The following is a 19,666-nucleotide window of genomic DNA, read 5'->3' on the forward strand; positions in this document are numbered from 1 at the left end:
TATTTCATGCTTTACCACTGTAAACAGCATTTTATGATATGCAAAATCTCACTTTTATTAACTTATCAGTGTCAAAAGTAAGTGCACACCGAGCCGAAACTGAAAGTGGTGGTTAACGTAACTCGCGCGTTGATTTATCGCCCCGTTTTTAACTCATCCCACTCCACCGACGGGGTGACTCTTCCCTCCCTACACCGAAGAAGTAGGTCATTTTACGATTTGTAACCCGATGTGCGGCGTCCCCGGTCAATGAACTTGTGCCCGACGTGTGTACACTTTAAATGCGCGCTCGAAGAAGTCGCCCGTTTGGAGAGGAGCGCAAATACAGCAAGAGAGCAGCGGCGCATATCTTACCTTCACTGTGACTGTGTGACTTCGAAACAGAGAGAGTCAAAAAAAGCACTAAACGGATGATGATGTACGATGTACGGGGATGGAGCCGACCGAGCCGAATGCAAATTTCCCTTTGCCGTGCCTACATTTAGGGGTAACTGCTGTGCTGTGTGGCTGTGTGGCTGTGATTGCGGTTGAACTGCGAGATGGCAAAAGCGAGGTTTAAAGGGAAGCAAATCTACGAGTCAATGACATCTAGCAACGTTCGCTTCCGTCCATGAATAACAGCTCGTATGTGTGTCAAAGTTCATTAGCGGACGGCCGTTTTATGCATATTTTACGTGAGCCATATGCATTGGAAATGTTTGCTTGCCCATTAGAAGGACCAGCCCGTGGCACCAACTTAAGCGCCCCATACATCATCATCGTGGTGGCGCTTAATTACTGGTCCTTCCATCCCTCTTCCACTCCATCGCTCCATCGGAGCAATCAAATCTCGACCGAAATACAACAGCAAAAAAAAAAGCTAAGCCCCACACACATTTTGAGGTCGATTACATCGTTATCGGCCAACTGAAAGTCTCCGACCTTTTTGGGGGAAGTGTGTTGAGTTGTTGGGAAAACCCCCCGTAGAAGAAGAAAATGTTAGAATGTCGTTGAACCCGCGTTCAGAACGACTCCCACTCATGACCGACCGCCAGTGTATGTGTCGATGAACTGTAACGGGTTTTCTATCGCCTATGCGCAGTGTGAGTCCAGTGCCCATCAGCAAAAAGGCTTCTTTAAAGGGTTGTGAAGTGAATGAAACACTTGAATTATCATCAATTAATCTTTTTTTTACTTATTTAAATATTTAAAGTTCTTGCTAATAGTTTTCCCTCCCAAAAGCACACATTTATTGCACCCACTGTTGTGTAAAGCACGGCGACAGCGGCGCCCTCTACACGCAAGCTTTCGGTACCTCGTTTTACGCGCGAGCTTTTCCGCTGATGAGTGCTGCGTGATCTGCTGTTGTGAGTGGCGCTGAGCTCTCACTCACTCACTCACTGACCGTTCACAAGAAGCGCGGATGGAGCGTGGATGATTTTGGAGCAGAATGAAAGAGAACGAATTGAAAAGAACGAAATAGAACGGGTGGGCGAATGATAGAGAGAGAGAGAGAGAGTACGATGCTAAATGCGAAGCGAGGGTGAACCAAGGTTATCACGAGTCAAGGACAACCAACAGGCGGCGGCTCCAATTGTGTGTGTGTGCGTGTGATGATATCCAACTGCGTTCTAGGTGGAAGTTTTTGGGGTACGAAAACAAAAAAAGAAGCAAGAAGAGCAACTTGGAGATTGCCTGACGGGTTCCAGATCTTTATATGATGAAATTTATGGGATCATTTGACGCAAAAATAGCTCTCAATGAGTATGAGTACAGGATTAAGAGCGAAACCTTGGGAAGTATTTCCGCTCGTTAGTAGTCGTTACATTGTAACAGTTCCCCGCCATTCGCCATTACATCACATTTCGCAAATAGCTGGCTAATTCTTCTCAGCTCAGGATATATTTAGCGTTACCCCCCCCATTCCAGCGGACAAGGTCGACAGCAAGTCCTGCTCCCTCCCGCTTTCCCGGCAGTCCAAGGACACCCGCAAGGAGAGCGCGCGGGCAAAGAAAAATCCCCATTAAAAACGCAACACAACACCTTGTCGCATTTCTGGAAATAGTTTTCCACCGCCCACCGCCCGCCCCTCCGTTAGCTTGAAGGTCGCGGCACCGGCAGTCACCGCCATCACAGTTTTCCACCACTATTTTCCCGGCTCAGCAACAACAGCCACCTTTTGACGGAAGGAAGCACAAAAATCGGTTGCGCCATTTATATATTGCTGTGTGTGAGCAATATTCCCGTGCTGTGTGACCTTGCAATGGCAGCAGGAGGAATATGGGGAGCGGATGGGAGGAAGAGAGGAGGCTTTTCCACGAAGTATAGGCGCGCAATTTGCTCCAATCTAATTTACGTGGCACACACACTGCTTGTGCCATTCCCTCGCACACTTACAGCCTGTTGTAACCAGCCCTATATAGTAACCAGCTTTTGGGTTAGAGCGAGAGGGAACCGGGCATTCCTGGTGGGAAAATGGGTTCTCCAAAAAAAAGGGAGGATGAAGTATAGTTTTTCTCTTAGTTTGTTGGCGTTTTTCGTGGAAATGTGGCGCTCAGCGAGAAGAGGGTTTGTGTGGAGCGACAGCGGAGAAAGGAGGGTCATGGACGTGTGTGTAAAAATAAATTCCCCCCTCCGACTGTGACCACCCCATTACCCCCCCCCCATCCCACTGCTTTGGGGGGAAGATTTTCTCACATTTTTCTGCTGTGTGTGTGTTTGTGTGCCGCTCTGTGGCCGTTGACGTGTGCGATAAAATGCTGCTTCTGCGCGGCACCGTATCATCCCACTCCCGTTCCCTGGTGATGGCCCCGCCTCACCCCGCCTTCCCCGCGCCTACCCTCGACACTTGGCTCGACATTCAATTCGGATAAGTTCAAGGCCACGGGTGCGACACAGCCCCAAGTGAGAGCGAGAGAGAGAGGCAGAGAACAGAAGCAGGTTGAGTTCGTTCGTTCGTTTGATGGGGTCGAGAGCATCTGGGCGGCGATGAGTGCACACCACATACACACACCCTCGCACCCGGGGGGATGGAACTCGTAGAAATGCGCCACAATAATTAAAATCAAACTGTTTGGAAGGAAAACACACACAGATTTTTCCTTCGATCTGCCTGCGCGCTTCCCGGTTTTGGTTTTATCGCCCCAGCGGGTAATAATGGCGGGCGGCAGCAGCCGCGCACGTGGAGAGTCGCAAAGATGGAGGTCACGAGCAATGGCCGCGCGCGCTCGCTGCGTGCGAGAGAGGGGAGGACGCGCCATTGTGTACGCCGGTGTCTCCTCCATCATCATTGCCGCCTCGATCGTCATCATCATCGTCGTGCGGCTCGATAAAAACCTTCAACGCGCGTCTGTGTGTGTGTGGGTGACATTGATAAAAAAAACCCCGTTCGTCGCCTCGCTCGCTCTCTCGCTCTGAATGCGCTGCGCGCTGTACGCTTCCCGGTTGAACGCTCTCGATGGCCGGCTCAGCGCGCTCACACCGTCGCTCAGCAAGCCGGCACTCACCAGCGCACACAAGCTGGTGGAGGCGCCCCAAAGCCCCAACGGGGACCGCACCGCTGCCAGTGAGCGACGAGCCGTTGAACCGGGCTGCTGCGAAAAAGGAGAGCAAAAGCGCGCGTGCCTCGCGTGTGTGTGTGTGTGGGCGCATTTTTAGTGGCCCCATCGTGTTTTTTAGTAGAGCGCTGTGCCCGCTTTTGCTGCTTTATAGTTGTGTGGGGAAGCGTGCAACAACGGCCGGTTTGCGGTGGAAGAAAAGCATATCGTTGTGGGGGGTTGCAAATGAGCGGTGAAGTGTGTGCAAAAAAAAGGTGATTTGGGTGTTTGTGAAATGGTTGTTTTGGGGGAGGTACCAAGTGTGTACACACAGGTGGTTTTCCCTCTTTCCCTAGGGGTTTTTAGGCCAATTCCACGAGAAGGATAACTGAATTGTTCTCTGCAACAAAGTAACACGCGCGTGTTTGGTGCGGTCAAAGCGATAAAGTGCGCAGCGGCCTCTCCTGCCCGAAACAACAAAAACACACACGCGCACTCCGGTGATGATGATTTGGCCTTTTGAATGGGTGGCAAGGCGAAGGTCACATCCTCGGAAACACACATCCGTGCGCGCGTCATCCAGTTGGATTTGTGTGTGTGTGTGTGTGTGTGTGTGTGTGTGTGTGTGTGTGTGTGTGTGTGTGTGTGTATGCATTTGTGAGTGATTGGTGTGTTTGAATCGGCATTGTGTGCGGTGTGGGGTCGGCCAAGGACCGACATTCCAACACGAGCCTACGCGCAAGAGAGAGTGTGTGAGAACGAGAGCAAAGGATACGGATACGGTGGGAGATTGTGTGGGTTGTAAAGGTCCTTTTTACACCTCCCTGTGGGCCGTCCATGTACCCCGTACCGTTCTTTTAGTATGCGTTTATATGCAGAGTGAATATAAGCGAGGAGCAGAAGGCGGAGAGAAAGAGAGAGAGAGAAAAAAACCATCAAACTAAACCGATAAAACACGACACACATTACACAGAGACACACATACACACACCGGCAGCGATTGTGTGTGTGTATGGTGAGCTCGAACCACCAGACCAGAGTACAAGTTCGAGGTCATTCGCCATTCGGTGGTTGACGACGGTTCGGCTTCAAGCACAAGACGGCGACGTCCACGGCCAACTACGACGACAACGCACACACACAGAAAAACGTTTTGCTTCGACCGTGACAACACACCACACACCGTGTGAATTGGGAAATGGATTTTCAGCCGCGCGTTATCTCAATGTCAACCAATTGGCCCCTTACCTAGGGGGTTAGTAGTAGCAGCAGTGTGCAGAATTTGATTGATTTGGTTCGGTTTTAGTTTTAGCAAAGTGTGTTCGAGCAGGGGGCGACGGAAAAAAACGTGTGTTTCAGTGCTCTTACAAATAGTTCTAGCAGTGTTCTATAATAGTTTCCATTTTTTCCCCTCTTCTTCTAAAAGCAGTAGTAACTACGTGATACACAAATGAAAAGTAAGAAACAAGATTAGTAAAATATAAAAAAAAGTGGCAAAGTGGTATATGAAAGTGATACAGCAACCAAAATGAAAGCCGATAAAACGTGAAAGAAAGTGAAGCGTTTCGGTAGCAAAAGAGAGCAGACGAAGAAGAAGAAGAAGTGCAAAACAACAGTAGTGTGGCGGAAAGCACCGTAAAAAGAAGGCAAAATAAAGCGCACGCGTGTGCAAGTGGCAAATATTCTCTAGTGAAAGTGTGTACAAAAAGAAGAAGAAGAAGAAGAAGAACAAGTGCATAAGAAAGGAAGCAGAAAGCGATAACCAAAAAAAGAAAAGGCGGAGGAAAACAAACAAAAAAACATCTAAGCAAAGATGGCCGAAGAGTTACCAATACTGAAGGGCATCCTGAAGGGAGTTGTCTCCTATCACAATGCACGTAGGTGTCGTAGTGTTGGTTTTTGGCGGAGTTTTCTCGGAATTACATTTTGTGCAATTTATCTCCTCTTCCCAATTAGAGTGTGTTTGTTTTAAATTACATTGCCATTGATTGAAGTACAACAAGACAACGTTTTTGTGTGGAGAGATCCGGCGAGAGAGAGAAAGAGAGCGATGGATGGCATCCTTGTTCCTGTGGGACCACACCACACCATCAGAATTAATGTGATCTTTGACCTTGATTCCACTTCGAACTCTGGGCCATTTTGCGGCCTTTGACGCGCGCGCCTGTCTCTTTGTGGCGGAGCCTTTTATGGGGTGGTTCGCTTTCACAAAATGCCTGCACTTGGAGCCTCTCACTCGCTCTCTCTCTCTCACTATCGGCCCTTCTATGCAGCCCATCAAGGGGTGGAGTAAATAAGGGACGAAGCGAGTGAATCGAACACGAATTGCGTATTGTGACTTTTAAAAATGGCTTCCACCGGTGTGTTTGCCCTGACTTTGTCACGGGAATAACCTCCCCCATTTCTTCTGTGGTGTTTTTTTTTTGTTGTTGCTTGTTTGATTTTGGCGAAAGCGCCCACCAGCAGCAGCAGCTCCAAGCACCCATGCGAGAGAAAGTGCCGTATGCCAAAAGGGAGCATGGCTCATGTGCGAGAGCGAGAGCAGCGCGTTGGCTTTCTAAAGCGCTTTCTCTTTCCTCTTCCATTCGGTTGCCGTCCAAGCGAGTCCCAGAGAGTGTCACTCACACTTTGTGGTGGGGGAATGGGGGGTCTCTCCCCAAACCCATCCACCCACGGTGTGTGTGTGTGTGTCACTCATTTAGGGTCAAGGGCACGAGCCGCACAAAATGGGAAAATTGAACAAAAGGGCGCTCTCTTTTGCACTCTACCGAGCACACACACACACACAATCGAACCACTAGAAAGTAGATACACACACACACACACACACGAAGAGAGCAACGGGGCAAGAGGAAACGAGAGGATAGGAACCTATGCAAACCTGCAAAGGTCACTAGAGGTTAATGGTGCAAATGGGACACAGCGCAAAAAAGGGCTTTCTGGGGGAGAGGGAGGGCAAAATGTAGGGTGAACACAACATGGGTTTCTCTTTTCATCCAGCCTCAGGTTTGCTCCACATAATTCGATGGTGAAATTCAAAATCATGAAAAGCAGAACGGTATTCACTTACAAGCACCCCGGCGACACCAAAGTAGAGTGTGAACGCGCAATAAAGGGAACGCGCAAGAGCGTCTGATCTCAATATACACACGCACGCTTGCGGCGGCTGTTCAACTTTCACCTTCACTTTCAAAGCATTACTTTTTTTTTCATTTTTTGCCACCCACACTAGCGTTATTTGCTACCGCGGGTGCCAAAAAAAGGGCAAGATGGTCACCGTCGGATGGAAAAACGTGTTCGTTTAATTTTGCTTCCATTGTTTGCTCGTTCGTTTTACACTCTTGCGGCGTATGTTTTGCCCTGTTTGTGTGTTCTACTTACTTGTCGTGGACACGAAACAAGCTTACTAAATAAAAATAAGACTTATCTTTCGTGGAACACTGACTTGTAGAAATTGGATATTTTGCAAAAAATTAATTGAATGAAATAAAAAACGTGTCGTGTAAAATTTCACTTTTCACACACTGTCAAAGTCAGTTGCAATGGTTCCATTGATTTTCACCCTTATCTTTATCTCGTTAGCTTCTCTCGCTCTCTCCACATTGCTGCTCGCCTCCGCTCAAGATACGGTGTCAAGAAAGTAACACACTTTTCCTTTTTATTTTCCTTCACCACCCCTTGTTAGCGCGGCGCGCAGAAACGCTATTTTCCATTTACCATCTCGTCGATCAGTGGCGCAAACGCAAAAGAAAGCACACGCGGTAAATGTAAAAGAGAACGAGAGAGAAAGAGAGGAGGAGATAGAAACAAGCGAGGCCGCAAGAGAATGTTTCTCGCGCACTGGGGGCCGATCAGCGCCATCTTTCCTTTTCGCGTCTATCTTTTCCTGCTTTCTTCGCGGTGGCGCGCCGGCGGACTGTCTTGTGGTGTGCTGGTTTTCTTTTGCTCTCCATCCTCGATCTCTGCTCGATGCTCTTCCCCCCTAATAAGGAGGTAATGGTGCTGTGTGCATTGTTTTAAACGAAAACATACACCCATATCTCGATCGGGGTGTACGCGGGCTGATTCATTTCACTTTTCTCGTTTTTGTGTGTGTGTGTGTGTTTGTATTTTGTTGTTGCTTCCTCCTCTTCTTCTCCCAGTGGGTTTGTTTGGGTTTGTGGTAGCAGGGGAGGAAAGGGAGAATTGGCCACGATTTTCACCTACTTTTTCTCCCAGACGGCAGCACACACAGTCAGTCGGTCGCCTTTCTCTCCCGCGCCCGCTGCCATCGGTCTCTGGGTTTCGGCGGCAGCTGGCCTGGCCGGATGACTGTTTTCTCCCAACTAACGAGGCATGTCAGCTCTGTCTGGGCTCGTTGGTTTCGTTTCGGAATTTCTTTTTATTTTAAAAACAGAAAGTGAAGATAACAGCCACCACCACCACTACCTACTCCGTCACAGACCGTTGCTCATGTAAATGGGATCAATGGTAAGGAGAGAAATGAGCGAAAATAAGATCAAATTGTCTTGAAATGCAACTTAATTCAACAATTAAGAAAGAGCAAACAAAAAAACAAGAACAAATAGTAAAATAAGAAGGTAATAGTATGAACTAGAAAAGAGGAGATGATAATAGAACCTAACAAATGTCGTCACACGGTTGTCATTTCTTCTCTATTCTACGTCAGCTTACCTCAAAAGAAAGGCAGCATAAAGGTGCTATTTTTAAACGCCGCCATGCATGTGTGTGAATTGGAGAAAGGGTGATCGGGGTCGTTCAACTACTACTGCCCACCTGATAGAGGGAGAGAGAAAGAGCTGCCATTTGCCCCTCATCTGGCTGCCTTTTGGTCACACTTGTGCACGCGTTCCCCTTTTCACCCTCATTTCGTAGAAGGGAAATGTAGCACAAAGCACACACACGCACACGCATGGTTCACATTGTAAACCGGAAAGCGAATGATCATATGATCGCGCGGACAGAAACGAGAAAACAACCCAGCACTCGTTGTGGAAAGTGAGAGTACGCGGAGCGGGATTTAAAGTAGGTTAGGTTTCGGAAAGTGAGAGTGACACCCCACACACACACACACAGCCTGAAGAACTGCCTGAACTGTCCGTCGTGCGACCTCAATAAGCCTCCTCTCAGGCGCGCTGTGCGGGAAAAGGTGGGTCACAAACCCCCCGGACACCCAAAAGGAGAGGTTCGTCGCTTGTCCCCGGAAGCGAAAAAGAGAAGCGATTTGCGTTTCGACCTTTCGTCTGGTTTTAGGCGCCTTTTGTTTTTTGAGGTCATAAGCCCCCCTCCCGGGGTCGTTTGTGGTGTGGGCATGACGACGAATTTGAGAAATCGAGGTGACAGACCCCCGACGCCTACCACCACCGGCTCTCGCATGCGGAAGCAAGAAACAGCCGAGGTAACAGACACAACACACTGACCTCCCTTGCTGTGTGTGCGCGAGATCGTAGATCGTATGTTTTGTGGTGAGAAGGGGAAGCTCACAAGCCCCACAGCACCATCAGTTGCCAGGGCCATCGATCGACGGTTGGTGGTGGTGGTGTTGGAGCGTTGTTTGAAGTGATCGATCGGTTATTACTAACCGGTAAATGTTAACCTTCACCGACAGGTGCTCTAACGCTGGCTTCGGCTCTCTTCCATATCCTCTCTCGGTTGGTGAAGGACACGCGTCTTCCACCGTTTTTTGCAATGCAATAAAGAGGGCAGGAAGAGGGTCAGGGACGTTCAAACTGCAGTTTGAAATGTGGCAGAGGCTCCGGGGGAAGTAGAGTCGCCCTCGCTCGCGTAATTGGAACAAAAGGTGATCAAAGTAGGAAATTTGTGCATGAGCGATCAACGATTTGTGAGGTCACACGCACACACGAGGAAACGGAAACCAGTACATCCAAGCGCGCGTTTGATTAGAAGCATTTCCAGTTCCGTTTTTTTTTCTCTTCCGTTAATCAAACTAATCTAACGCATCTCTTCTTCTCTCCTTCTCTCTCTCTCTGTTTCATGATACAGCCGTCAGGTTTGGGCGGGTGCCGAAGCGGGAAAAGGCCCGCATACTGGCCGCGATGCAGCAGAGCACGCAGAACCGGGGCAACCAGCGGGCCCTCGCCAGCGAGCTCGACGATCAGCCCCGGCTGCTCGCCAGCGTCCTCCAGGCGCACATCGAAACGTGCGAGTTTACGCGCGAAAAGGTCGCCGCCATGCGCCAGCGGGCCCGCGACTGCCCGAGCTACTCGATGCCGACACTGGTAAGTACACAACGCGCGTAAAGAAGAGGAAGTAGAGGAAGCAGCTTCCCCCATACAGACACACATGCAAAGAGCACCTTCCCCAAGGTCAACGGCATTTGAGCCGTGGTGGTGGTGCTTTTTTTCGGGGATTGATGGTTGGAACTCGCCTCGTCAGCGTGGAGACACTCACTCACAAAAAACGGGAGCGCGCGCGCACTCGAAGGGGCACTCATCGCTCATCATCCCGCTTCGCGGAAAGCACTCACTCGGGTCGCGATTTTGTCATTTGATATAAACGGGGGGCTCTCATTCGCTCTCTCGCTCTTGCTCACATCGTTTCCTGCGAGGGGTGTGGAGCGGCAAGCGATAAGAGAAATCCCCCCCTGGCGCAAGTAAGTCACAGGAAGGAGGGGAAGGGGAATGAATGTTTGCACAAAGGGCGGAACGGGGAGGAAGCGCAGACTGCGCGATAACCTTGAAATTGTGTTTCGCTAATTTAATCGCTCGCTCGTGTGCTGTTAGCCGCGCGCGTGTGTGAGTGCGGTGTGAGATATGTAAAGACCGAGACGGCGAACGATCGACTTCCTGTTGTGTGTGTCTGTTTATATTCTACATCATCATCCCCAGCTTGCCTTCAAAGCGAATGCAAAAATCGTTTTTTTTCCGAGAAATGCCATTGCCCAGGGGTTTTGTGCTGGTGCTGCTGTTTTGGAACCCCATCCACCCTGCGTGGAATGACCGATAAGAGAGAGAGAGAGAGAGAGAGAGAGCCCCCACCCCAGAAGGTGTGCGTGCGATTGCTGACGCACACACACACACACACACACTGCCTACCTCAGTGATGTGCACGAAAATGCGGAAATAGAATTAATTCGAACTGGCGGTGGCGGCAGCATGGTGTGTTAGAAACGGCATGCCCGTTCTCTCTCTCTCTCTCCCTACCAGCACCCAATGTTCAATGTCGTCAGTGGCCATGCGTCTCCACCGCCGGGGACCGTTCACCGCTGCTCCATCTTCTTCGCTCAGCGCAGCAACAACGGCCATGTGGAGAGACAATTAGAGCGCGTGTGTACTGAAGGGGAGGCAGTTTGAGGAACGGTAGGAGAAGGGTAGGGGGGAGGGGTTGGTCGTTTGTCGCGCAAATAGTCCGCTACACACCAACACAGCGCACGACACGACACGGCCGGTAACGGTTCTGTTGCTGTCCTTGAAATTGAAGTTCAAGCCGGAGCAACAGAGAGAGAGGTAGAAGGGAATGAAATGGAGAGGCCACAGGGAGAGCGAGACAGAGAGAGATACATATCAGGCACCGTTAACAACAATCATACTGACCGTGACGCACACGAGGAAACACAATCGTCGTCGTCGTCGTGTGGCAGCGGGGAGCAGGAAACCGCAAGAGAGGCAAAGCGCAAAACACATGTGTGTGCCATCTTGGCACACAGACCAAAGACGTGACAACGTGACCGGTAATGACCGATAAAAGGTTAGACTGGCGAGTCGAGCCCGTGTCGAGATTAATTACAGCCGCATTGTTTCCCGGTTGGAATGTCGCTGACATGCTGCAATCAAACACACACACACACATAGAGCCTCACCGACGAAATTTTGCCAAAGTCATCACGCGCCCACACAAAAGTCAATAACCCTGTGTCGTTTTGGGTTTTTTTTTGTTTCGAGTTCGTCGCTTATCACCAAAAGCATCTCTCTCTGTCTCTCTCTCTCTCAGCACGCCCTTCCCTAAAATCGATGATGGCCACCGCTCTGAAATGGAGCGTCGTGTCCTCCAGCTCTTGTTAACGCGTGTGTAATACCTTCCCCCCATCCCCCCTGCAACAGGGTTCGCTGCTATGTTTGCTTATCACACACGAACCGCTCGGTACGTGACCAACTGCGTACACACACACACACGAGTGCCTCTTTTTTTTGCGCACAGTAGCGCAAGAAACCTTGAACTCCTCCGTACCCGAAGGTTCGTCGACCTTGAAGCTGGCGGCGAGCGACCAGCACACACACACACACGCACACGAGTTGCCATGCGCGCGCGCGCTTTGATGGAGCGCAAATTTGGAGCGTGACCGATGTGAGTGTGCGATGGGTTGGGACTTTTTGGGAAGTTCTTCCAAATCCACACACACTTCCGGCAGAGATGGTGGATACAAAAGTGATCACCTTGAACCACCATCTCTCTCTCTCCTTTGCGCTTCTCCTGATGGTGTCTAGACGACATCGTGTCTCTTTGAGTGCGGCATTTGCATACTGGAACAGTCTTTTTAAGGAAGGTGTCAGAATGATGTCTTCCCGCACCTACTACACACTATCCTCTCTCTCTCATGTATATCTAATCGCATCTCACATCTCCTCTCTTCCAGGCCTGTCCCCTAAACCCAGCGCCCGAGCTACAGTCGGAGCAGGAGTTTAGCCAGCGCTTCGCCCACGTCATCCGGGGCGTGATCGACTTCGCCGGCATGATACCCGGCTTCCAGCTGCTGACGCAGGACGACAAGTTCACGCTGCTGAAGGCGGGCCTGTTCGATGCGCTGTTCGTGCGCCTGATCTGCATGTTCGACACGTCGATCAACTCGATCATCTGCCTGAACGGGCAGGTGATGCGGCGCGACACCATCCAGAACGGGGCGAACGCTCGCTTCCTGGTGGACAGCACGTTCAACTTTGCGGAGCGAATGAACTCGATGCAGCTGACCGACGCCGAGATCGGGCTGTTCTGTGCGATCGTGCTGATCACGCCCGACCGGCCCGGGCTGCGCAACGTCGAGCTGATCGAGCGCATGTACACGAAGCTGAAGGCCTGCCTGCAGTCGGTCATCTCGCAGAACCGCCCGGACAAGCCGGAGTTTATGCAGGAGCTGCTGCGCACGATGCCCGATCTGCGCACGCTCAGCACGCTGCACACGGAGAAGCTGGTCGTGTTCCGGACGGAGCACAAGGAGCTGCTCCGGCAGCAGATGTGGTCGGCGGAGGAGGACCAGGGCGCGGTGCTGGACGCGAAGAGCCCGGCCAGCTGGAGCTGCGACGGCAACCAGGTCGAGGTGGAGATCGCCAAGAGCCCGATGAGCTCCGTCTCCAGCACGGAGTCCACCGAAACGTCCTCCTCCTCCTCCTCCTCCTCCTCGTCGTCTGAGTACCATCACCTGCACCATCACCATCACCAGCACGGTGGCATTTCGTCGGCGGCTTCCGCGGCGGCTCCCCTGCTCGCTGCCACCCTGTCCGGCGCCTGTCCAATCATTCGGCATCGGGCCAGCTCGGGCTCGTCGGCGGAGGACGATCTGATCGGCGGCACGGCGCAACATCTCGCCCAGAACGGGCTCACCATCACGCCCGTCATCCGGTCCGTCGGTTCGTCGTCGTCGTCGTCCGCCTCGTCCGCGTCCTCGTCGTCCGCTTCGTCCGGGGCGGGCGCAAGCCATCTGCACCATCACCACCACCATCATCACGTGTCGCGGTACCGCAAGCTCGACTCGCCGACCGACTCCGGCATCGAGTCGGGCAACGAGAAGCACGACAATCCGTCGCCCCAGCAGCAGCAGCAGCAGCTCCACCATCAGCAGCACCACCATCTGCTGCTCCATCCGAAACCGGCCAGTAGCAGCGTAAGCAGCGGTTCGTCGTCTTGCTCCAGCCCGCGGTCGTCGCTCGAAGACCCAGCGCTGGAGGACAGCAGCAGCAGCAGCAACGGCAAGGCGCCCTCCCTGGCACGGCACGCCAGCGTCGACAACATGCCGGTGCTGAAGCGCGTCCTGCAAGCGCCACCGCTCTACGACACCAACAGCCTGATGGACGAGGCGTACAAGCCGCACAAGAAGTTCCGCGCCATGCGCCACCGGGAGAGCGAGGCGGAAGCCGCTTCCTCCTCTACCACCACCACTAGCGCGAGCGCCGCCCCGTCCCCGTCGGCGACCGTGCTGGCGTCGTCGTCCTCACCGCGCCCGGCCTCGGTGCCCCAGCCGCAGCAGTCCGTGGTGGCAATCGCCGCCCCATCACCACCCCAGCAGCCTGCGCAGCAGCCGCCCCAGCACCATCAGTCGCAGCTGCACATGCATTTAACGCGACCGCAGACGACGCAGTCCCACCAAAGTAGCGCCGCCGGCTTCTTGCAGTCGACGTCCGCGCGGTCCAGTCCGCAGCCTCCGCAGCAGCAGCAGCAGCACCACCACGCCTACTCGTCCCTCTCGAGCACGCACTCCGTGCTGGCCAAATCGCTGATGGAGGAGCCGCGCATGACGCCCGAGCAGATGAAGCGCACCGACATCATCCACAACTACATCATGCGCGAGTCGGCCCAGGAGCAGCAGCAGAACTACATCAAGCAGCAGCAGCAGCAGCAGCAGCAGGGAGGACTGTTGGTGTGTGGTGCCAGCGCCGCCAACGGTGTGTTCCAGCGGGCCTCACCGCATCTCACCGTGTCGGCCGTATCGCCCGCCCCCTCGTCCTCGTCCTCCAGTGGAAGCAGTCCGGCGGCGGCGGCCGCCCCGACCGGTGGCTGTCCGTTTGGAGGTTCGTCGTCTAGCGCCTCAGCCGGGCGATGGCAGCAGGTGATACCGGCAGTGACGGCCAGCGTCATCACGACGACGGGCGGCCACCGGGCACAGCAGACCCCGTCCCCGGGCAGTCTCACCCCGCCGGATACTTCCTCCTCCTCGTCCTCCTCCTCGCTGTCGGTGGTTTCGTCGCCACCGTCGGCTGCCTCGCCGTCCTCGTCCTCCTCCTCCGCCACCAGCATCCGCTACTTCCAGTCGCCCCACTCGACGATGACGTCACCCGCACCGCCCGCCTCCCCCTCGTCGGTGGTGGTCGTGGCGCCCCCGCACACCCCCTCGCCCCGGCTCATCGAGCTGAAGGTGGACATTGGCAGCAGTGCCACCGCCACCACCTCCCTCGATCCGTGCCACCAGCAACCGTTGAACCTGTCGAAGAAGTCACCCTCGCCGGCGCCCACGCCTGTGTCCGTCGTCCAGCGGTCCATCGTGGGGGGACCGTCGGCCCTCTCGCCGGTCGGTGCCGCCACGACGGTCGTAGTGGCCACCAGCAGCAGCAGCAGTAATGCCGCCACCAGCAGCAGCAGCAACAATCCCACCATCCACAAGATCCTACTCGAGGCGTAAACACAGCAAACAGGCGTTCGCGGGCGAATCCTACCACAAACAAAAGAAACCACAAGAGGCAGACCAGTAGCAGCAGCAGGAGGATGGGGATCAGTGGGAGAGAATGATTGCGCATTCGCAGAAGAAAAAAACACTACATCTACAAGTTGTACAAATTTTTAATGTGTTAAGAAGACGAACCTCCGGACAAGCCTAAAAAACGCACGGTAAAACACTCACACACACACATCATGAGAGAAGGATAAAGGGGGGAGAGGATGTATTATAGTATTTTAGTGGCCGAATGATCTACAAATGCGAAACTACAATGTGAAGCCAAAAACGTGTGTGTGCGTGTGTGTGTGTGTTGGTGGGAGCAGAACGGGAAGAGGGGATGATGGTGTGCGTGCGTGTGCGTGTGTGTGTGTTGCTCTTATAGATCTCGATTTTTGTTTTATTAAAAGAAAGCTGTGGACACACGTGGAGAAGAGACTACTACGGCGACTGCAAGTGCAGGCGACGAACCTCAACAAAAATCCCCTCTCTTCTCCACGCAATGCGCATATGTGTGTGCTTCTATCCAATGGGCCGGTGTCGGATCGGGTGCAAAACAAAATAGGGAAGGAGAATATCCTAGTGTGATGATGGCACGCCGCCACTAGCAAGCCAGGAGCTGTAATAGTAATAGGTTTTAGTGCGTGCGTGAGACAAGGAAGACGACGGTGACGTTAGTAGTTTTTAAGAACAATTCCCACGAGCAGCTCTGATGCGTAGATATGTATGTATGTGTGCGTGCGTAAGTGTGTGTGTGCGTGTTAAGAATCAATAATTTTGATGAACAAAACAGCGAAGAGAGCGAAGTTACTGCAAACAGCCAAACCTATATAGAAGCTTAGTGAGAAGCGAAGTATATTAAAAGAAAACGGCAACACAAATACACTCACCTCACAGGCAAACCCACAGTACATATGGTATGGAAGTATGGAGGTTTTTTTTTTAACTTCTGTTGTACAGTAGTAGTAGTAGTAGTAGTGGCACAAGTGCAAAGCGAAGCAAGAGGAGCAAGATAAAACACGCAAAATGTATATGCTAAGAGAAAAAAAAAACAAGGGAAAACCCCACTCACTCACAAACACACATAAACATAAATATCCTAGAATGGTTGAACGAAAAAAAAAACAACAACAAACAAAACTTTGCAAAGACACTCACAGAGAGAGAGAGAGAGAAAAGAAAAATAACAGAAACTATTTAAAAGAAGAAAAGAAGAATAGTAGCACACAACCACTTTATGCGCTTTTCTAAAAGCAATGAGAGAAATAGCGATTTTTTAAAAACAGGAAAAGGATAACCGAAACACAAACTAAAATTGAGAATGAACAAAACAAACACACCACACACAACACGGAATCAGATTCAGGTAAAATGAAAAAAAAAGGTGGCAGCCACTGGCAGATAATGCAAGTATAGGGAGTTATAATATAGGGGAAGCACGCATGCAGAAACGTTAAAGTTTTGATTGAGCCTTGAGCAAACAAGGTTAACTGAGAGGGGGAGGAAAACAAAAACATGGTACATACAAATTGTGAACATATAAAAAACCAACACAAAAAGAGAAGCAAGCCAGAAAAAGGGTATAACGTTACGTGTAAATAGTTCTTTAGCGATAGTGTGTGCAAAAAAAAACAAAACAAAACGAAGTGATGAGGAATGAATGCAATACACAGAGAGTAACACAGCAGGAGAGTAATCAACCTAAACATATTCAAAACAAACAAAAAACCGCACACAGAAAAAGAGAGAGAGAGATTACAAAAACAGCAACAACAAAAAAAAGCAAAGAAATAATTATACAAGATGAAAAAGAAAAGCTATAATATTCCGCCAGATTAAAAGAGAAGGAGAAAGAGAAAGAGAGAAAGTAAAACAGATATAATTTAACGAAACGTTATAATGAGAGAGAGAAAAGTTTGTGGTGGTGTGCGTGTGATAAGAAAGCAGAGAAAGAGGTTATTAAAAAAACAATAAGAAGAGCTACTAAAAGAAGGATAGAAAACAGAAGCAAAAACAAACGTGTACAAGTAAACTAAGAAACAAAAAAAAACATGCAACATGAGATTCTTACAGGAAGAAGAGGGAGTATGAATGGAGAGAACGAGAGAACGGAGTGCAAAGCAAAGCAATGAATGAAGTCACAAACTATTACTATGCCTACTACAACTACACCACACTACACAGGACACACAAACAAAGAAACAAAACTGAGGAAGAGGGGAAGAAAACAGCCGAACAGAAGCCGAGCAGGAGACGGAGAATGAGATTTGAACTGATTTTTGTTTAAGCATTTTCTCTGCTTTTTTTGAGTCATTTTCCCCCAAACTCCAGCAACAAAACACACACACACACACACGCGTACGCATGTATAAGAAACAGTCCTTTTGTTTTTAGTGGTCGAGTGATTAAGTGAGAGAGAGGGAGAGCGAAAGAGAGAGAGAATAATTGCCTAGCATGTAGTGGTAGCGATTATCATTCTTTACTATTATTATCTTATTCTAATTTTATTGTAATTTTAATTCCAAAACAATCGAGCGATGCGAGTGTGTTTGTGTGTATGTGTGTGCGTGTATATATAGAGAGTGTGAGCTAGTGTGAGTGTGTGTACGCGAAGAACCGGTTAGGTAGAATCCAATTTTAACACTAATTTACTTGTTTCATTTACTACTTTTGTTTTGCTATTTGGCTCTGCCGGAATTATGTTTCGGTTATCCTCCTTTTTCCGAGCTTTTTCTTAGTTTTTCCATAAAGCCAATTGTTTTCATAGGTTTACTTTTCTCTCTGCTCTTAAGATGCTGTGCTAGCAGTTTTGTGTAGCAAGTTGCAAATGTGTGTGTTAGGTGTGTGTTGTGGGTGTGTTGTACACCGTACTGGTTTAGTTTATTTATTGAAACCCTTTTTTCCCCTTAGTTTTTCTGTTTAGTGCTGTTTTGTTTTGTTTGTTTGTTTTTTTTAATGAACTATGTAGACCCAATTGCTTTTATTATCTTTTGTAACGGTTTTTTTTTTTTTAATATTCTTTTAGTTCTATTTTCTATCTTCGTTCGTGTTAGGTTTACTCTTGTTTATCACTCTTTGTTGCGCTTCGCTTTCTAAAGAAGTGGACCTGTCCCTTTGCTGTCGCTTTACTAGCTCTAGCAGTTTAGAATGATTTTGTTCGTTCCTTTTTTTTCGTTAGCTTTGAATTTGAAATTCCACAATGAACAGAAACAGAAACGAAACAAAAAGGGCAAAGGCGCGCGCGCGTGCGAGGACGATCGGTTAAGTGTGTAAAAAGTTAATTTTCATAAAATAGACGAAAAGAAAAAAAACAAACACAACTCCCCCCATGTATTGCATAAGCGGTAAGATTAAGTGTCAGCGTTTAGAGCGTTTTTTTTTTGTTTTTACACAACTAAGTTATGCTAAGTAAGTAAGAAAGAAAACCCCAAACTAGGAGAGGAGAAGGAGAAGGAAACGTGATGGAAAAGCAAAAGTGAAAAACACTGTGAATGTATGTGTATGTGTGTGTGTGTTTGAGTGCAACACATTACGCAAAATACCATTACACAAAGCAAACCGAAAACTCAAACATACACACAAACACACACACAGACACACGCACACAAACTTAGTTTCATACACAAATTAAGAAAAGAGGGAGAGAAAAAATACAAAAACAAAAAAGGGATTATGTGTGCAGCGGATGATTAAAAGGAAAAACGGTAAAACACTGCAAAAAACAACCATTTCTTATTTTTAATTTTTAAGTATAAAAGCAACAACCTAGCAGAGGACGAAGTGCAAGAGAGAAAGAGCGAGAGAGCATGAGAGAAAGAGAGAGAAGTAAGAGAAAACGAGTTTCCTTAATTGATTAAATGTGCGTTTTTTTTTATTTATACACTATAAGACAATTAAAATAAACTGATTTTAATACAACAAACAAATAAAACAAGCAAAAAATCATAAGCATTGAAAATTGAAGCCATCTCTGTGTATGTTACATTATTTTTGGGGGGAAAAAAAGGAAAGGGAGGGGAAAAGAAAGAAAACAAAAAACATTTGTTACAAAAAAATGGAAAACAAGGAAAACGAATGAAAAGGAAAGAAAAACAAATAACAAAAACAAAGGTGAAAGCAAAATTGGCACTAACAAAAGCAACACAAAAGCACAATAGAGAATCTAACACATATGAAATGGATTGATGGATTGATTTTGGTGTAGAACAAAAAAAAAAGGGGCACAACCTACTACTTCTACCTACTTGCAGAAACTGTGGTGGTTTGTGCGGTATGATGAGACTGTTACTTTGTAAGGTTCTTTCGGGCATCAAATGTGCATGTTGGAGGGAGGGTAAAGGGAAAACAAATCAGATTCGATTCCAAATTGAGAGTAAAAATGTTGCAGAGACGGAAGGAAGAAGCAAAGAGCTGCAAAAAGTGGCCACCATTAAGATATAAAAAGAGAGAAAGAGAGAGAGAGATATATGAACTTGTATAATCATTAACCAACTCGGGAAAGCTGCAGCAAAAGAATTCGGTTTTGGAGAATTAACAGAAGAAGAATCATTAACAAACAAACAAAAAGTCACGTCTGTATAAAAAAAAAACAAAGTAAATCACAAACATAACCACAAACACACACACAAACACATCTATATGTAAGCAACTACTAAACATGAAACAATGAATGACAATGTTACTACACAAAAGGACCTGCACCGAGCGAGGGAGAAACGAATAATTGATAATAATGGTGGAAGAAAACAGGAAAAACAGGAAGAAAACAAAC

General features: G+C 49.1%; 1 protein-coding gene across 8 annotated transcripts in view; it reads left to right on the top strand.

Annotated features, from left to right (window-relative positions):
* The window catches only part of LOC120959062 (ecdysone-induced protein 75B, isoforms C/D), an 89,269-nt gene extending 70,411 nt beyond the window's left edge, over positions 1 to 18,858 (top strand). For all 8 annotated transcript variants that reach the window (XM_040382208.2, XM_040382210.2, XM_040382213.2 and 5 more), the window contains 2 exons: positions 9,519 to 9,754; positions 12,109 to 18,858. In XM_040382208.2, coding sequence (XP_040238142.2) covers positions 9,519 to 9,754; positions 12,109 to 14,862 — 2,990 coding nt within the window. In that variant the 3' untranslated portion in view covers positions 14,863 to 18,858. The remainder of the gene's footprint in view (positions 1 to 9,518; positions 9,755 to 12,108) is intronic.
* Positions 18,859 to 19,666: the final 808 nt, after the last annotated feature.

Source organism: Anopheles coluzzii, chromosome 3 (genome assembly GCF_943734685.1).
Source record: "Anopheles coluzzii chromosome 3, AcolN3, whole genome shotgun sequence".
In the NCBI taxonomy this organism is placed as follows: Eukaryota; Metazoa; Arthropoda; class Insecta; order Diptera; family Culicidae; genus Anopheles; species Anopheles coluzzii.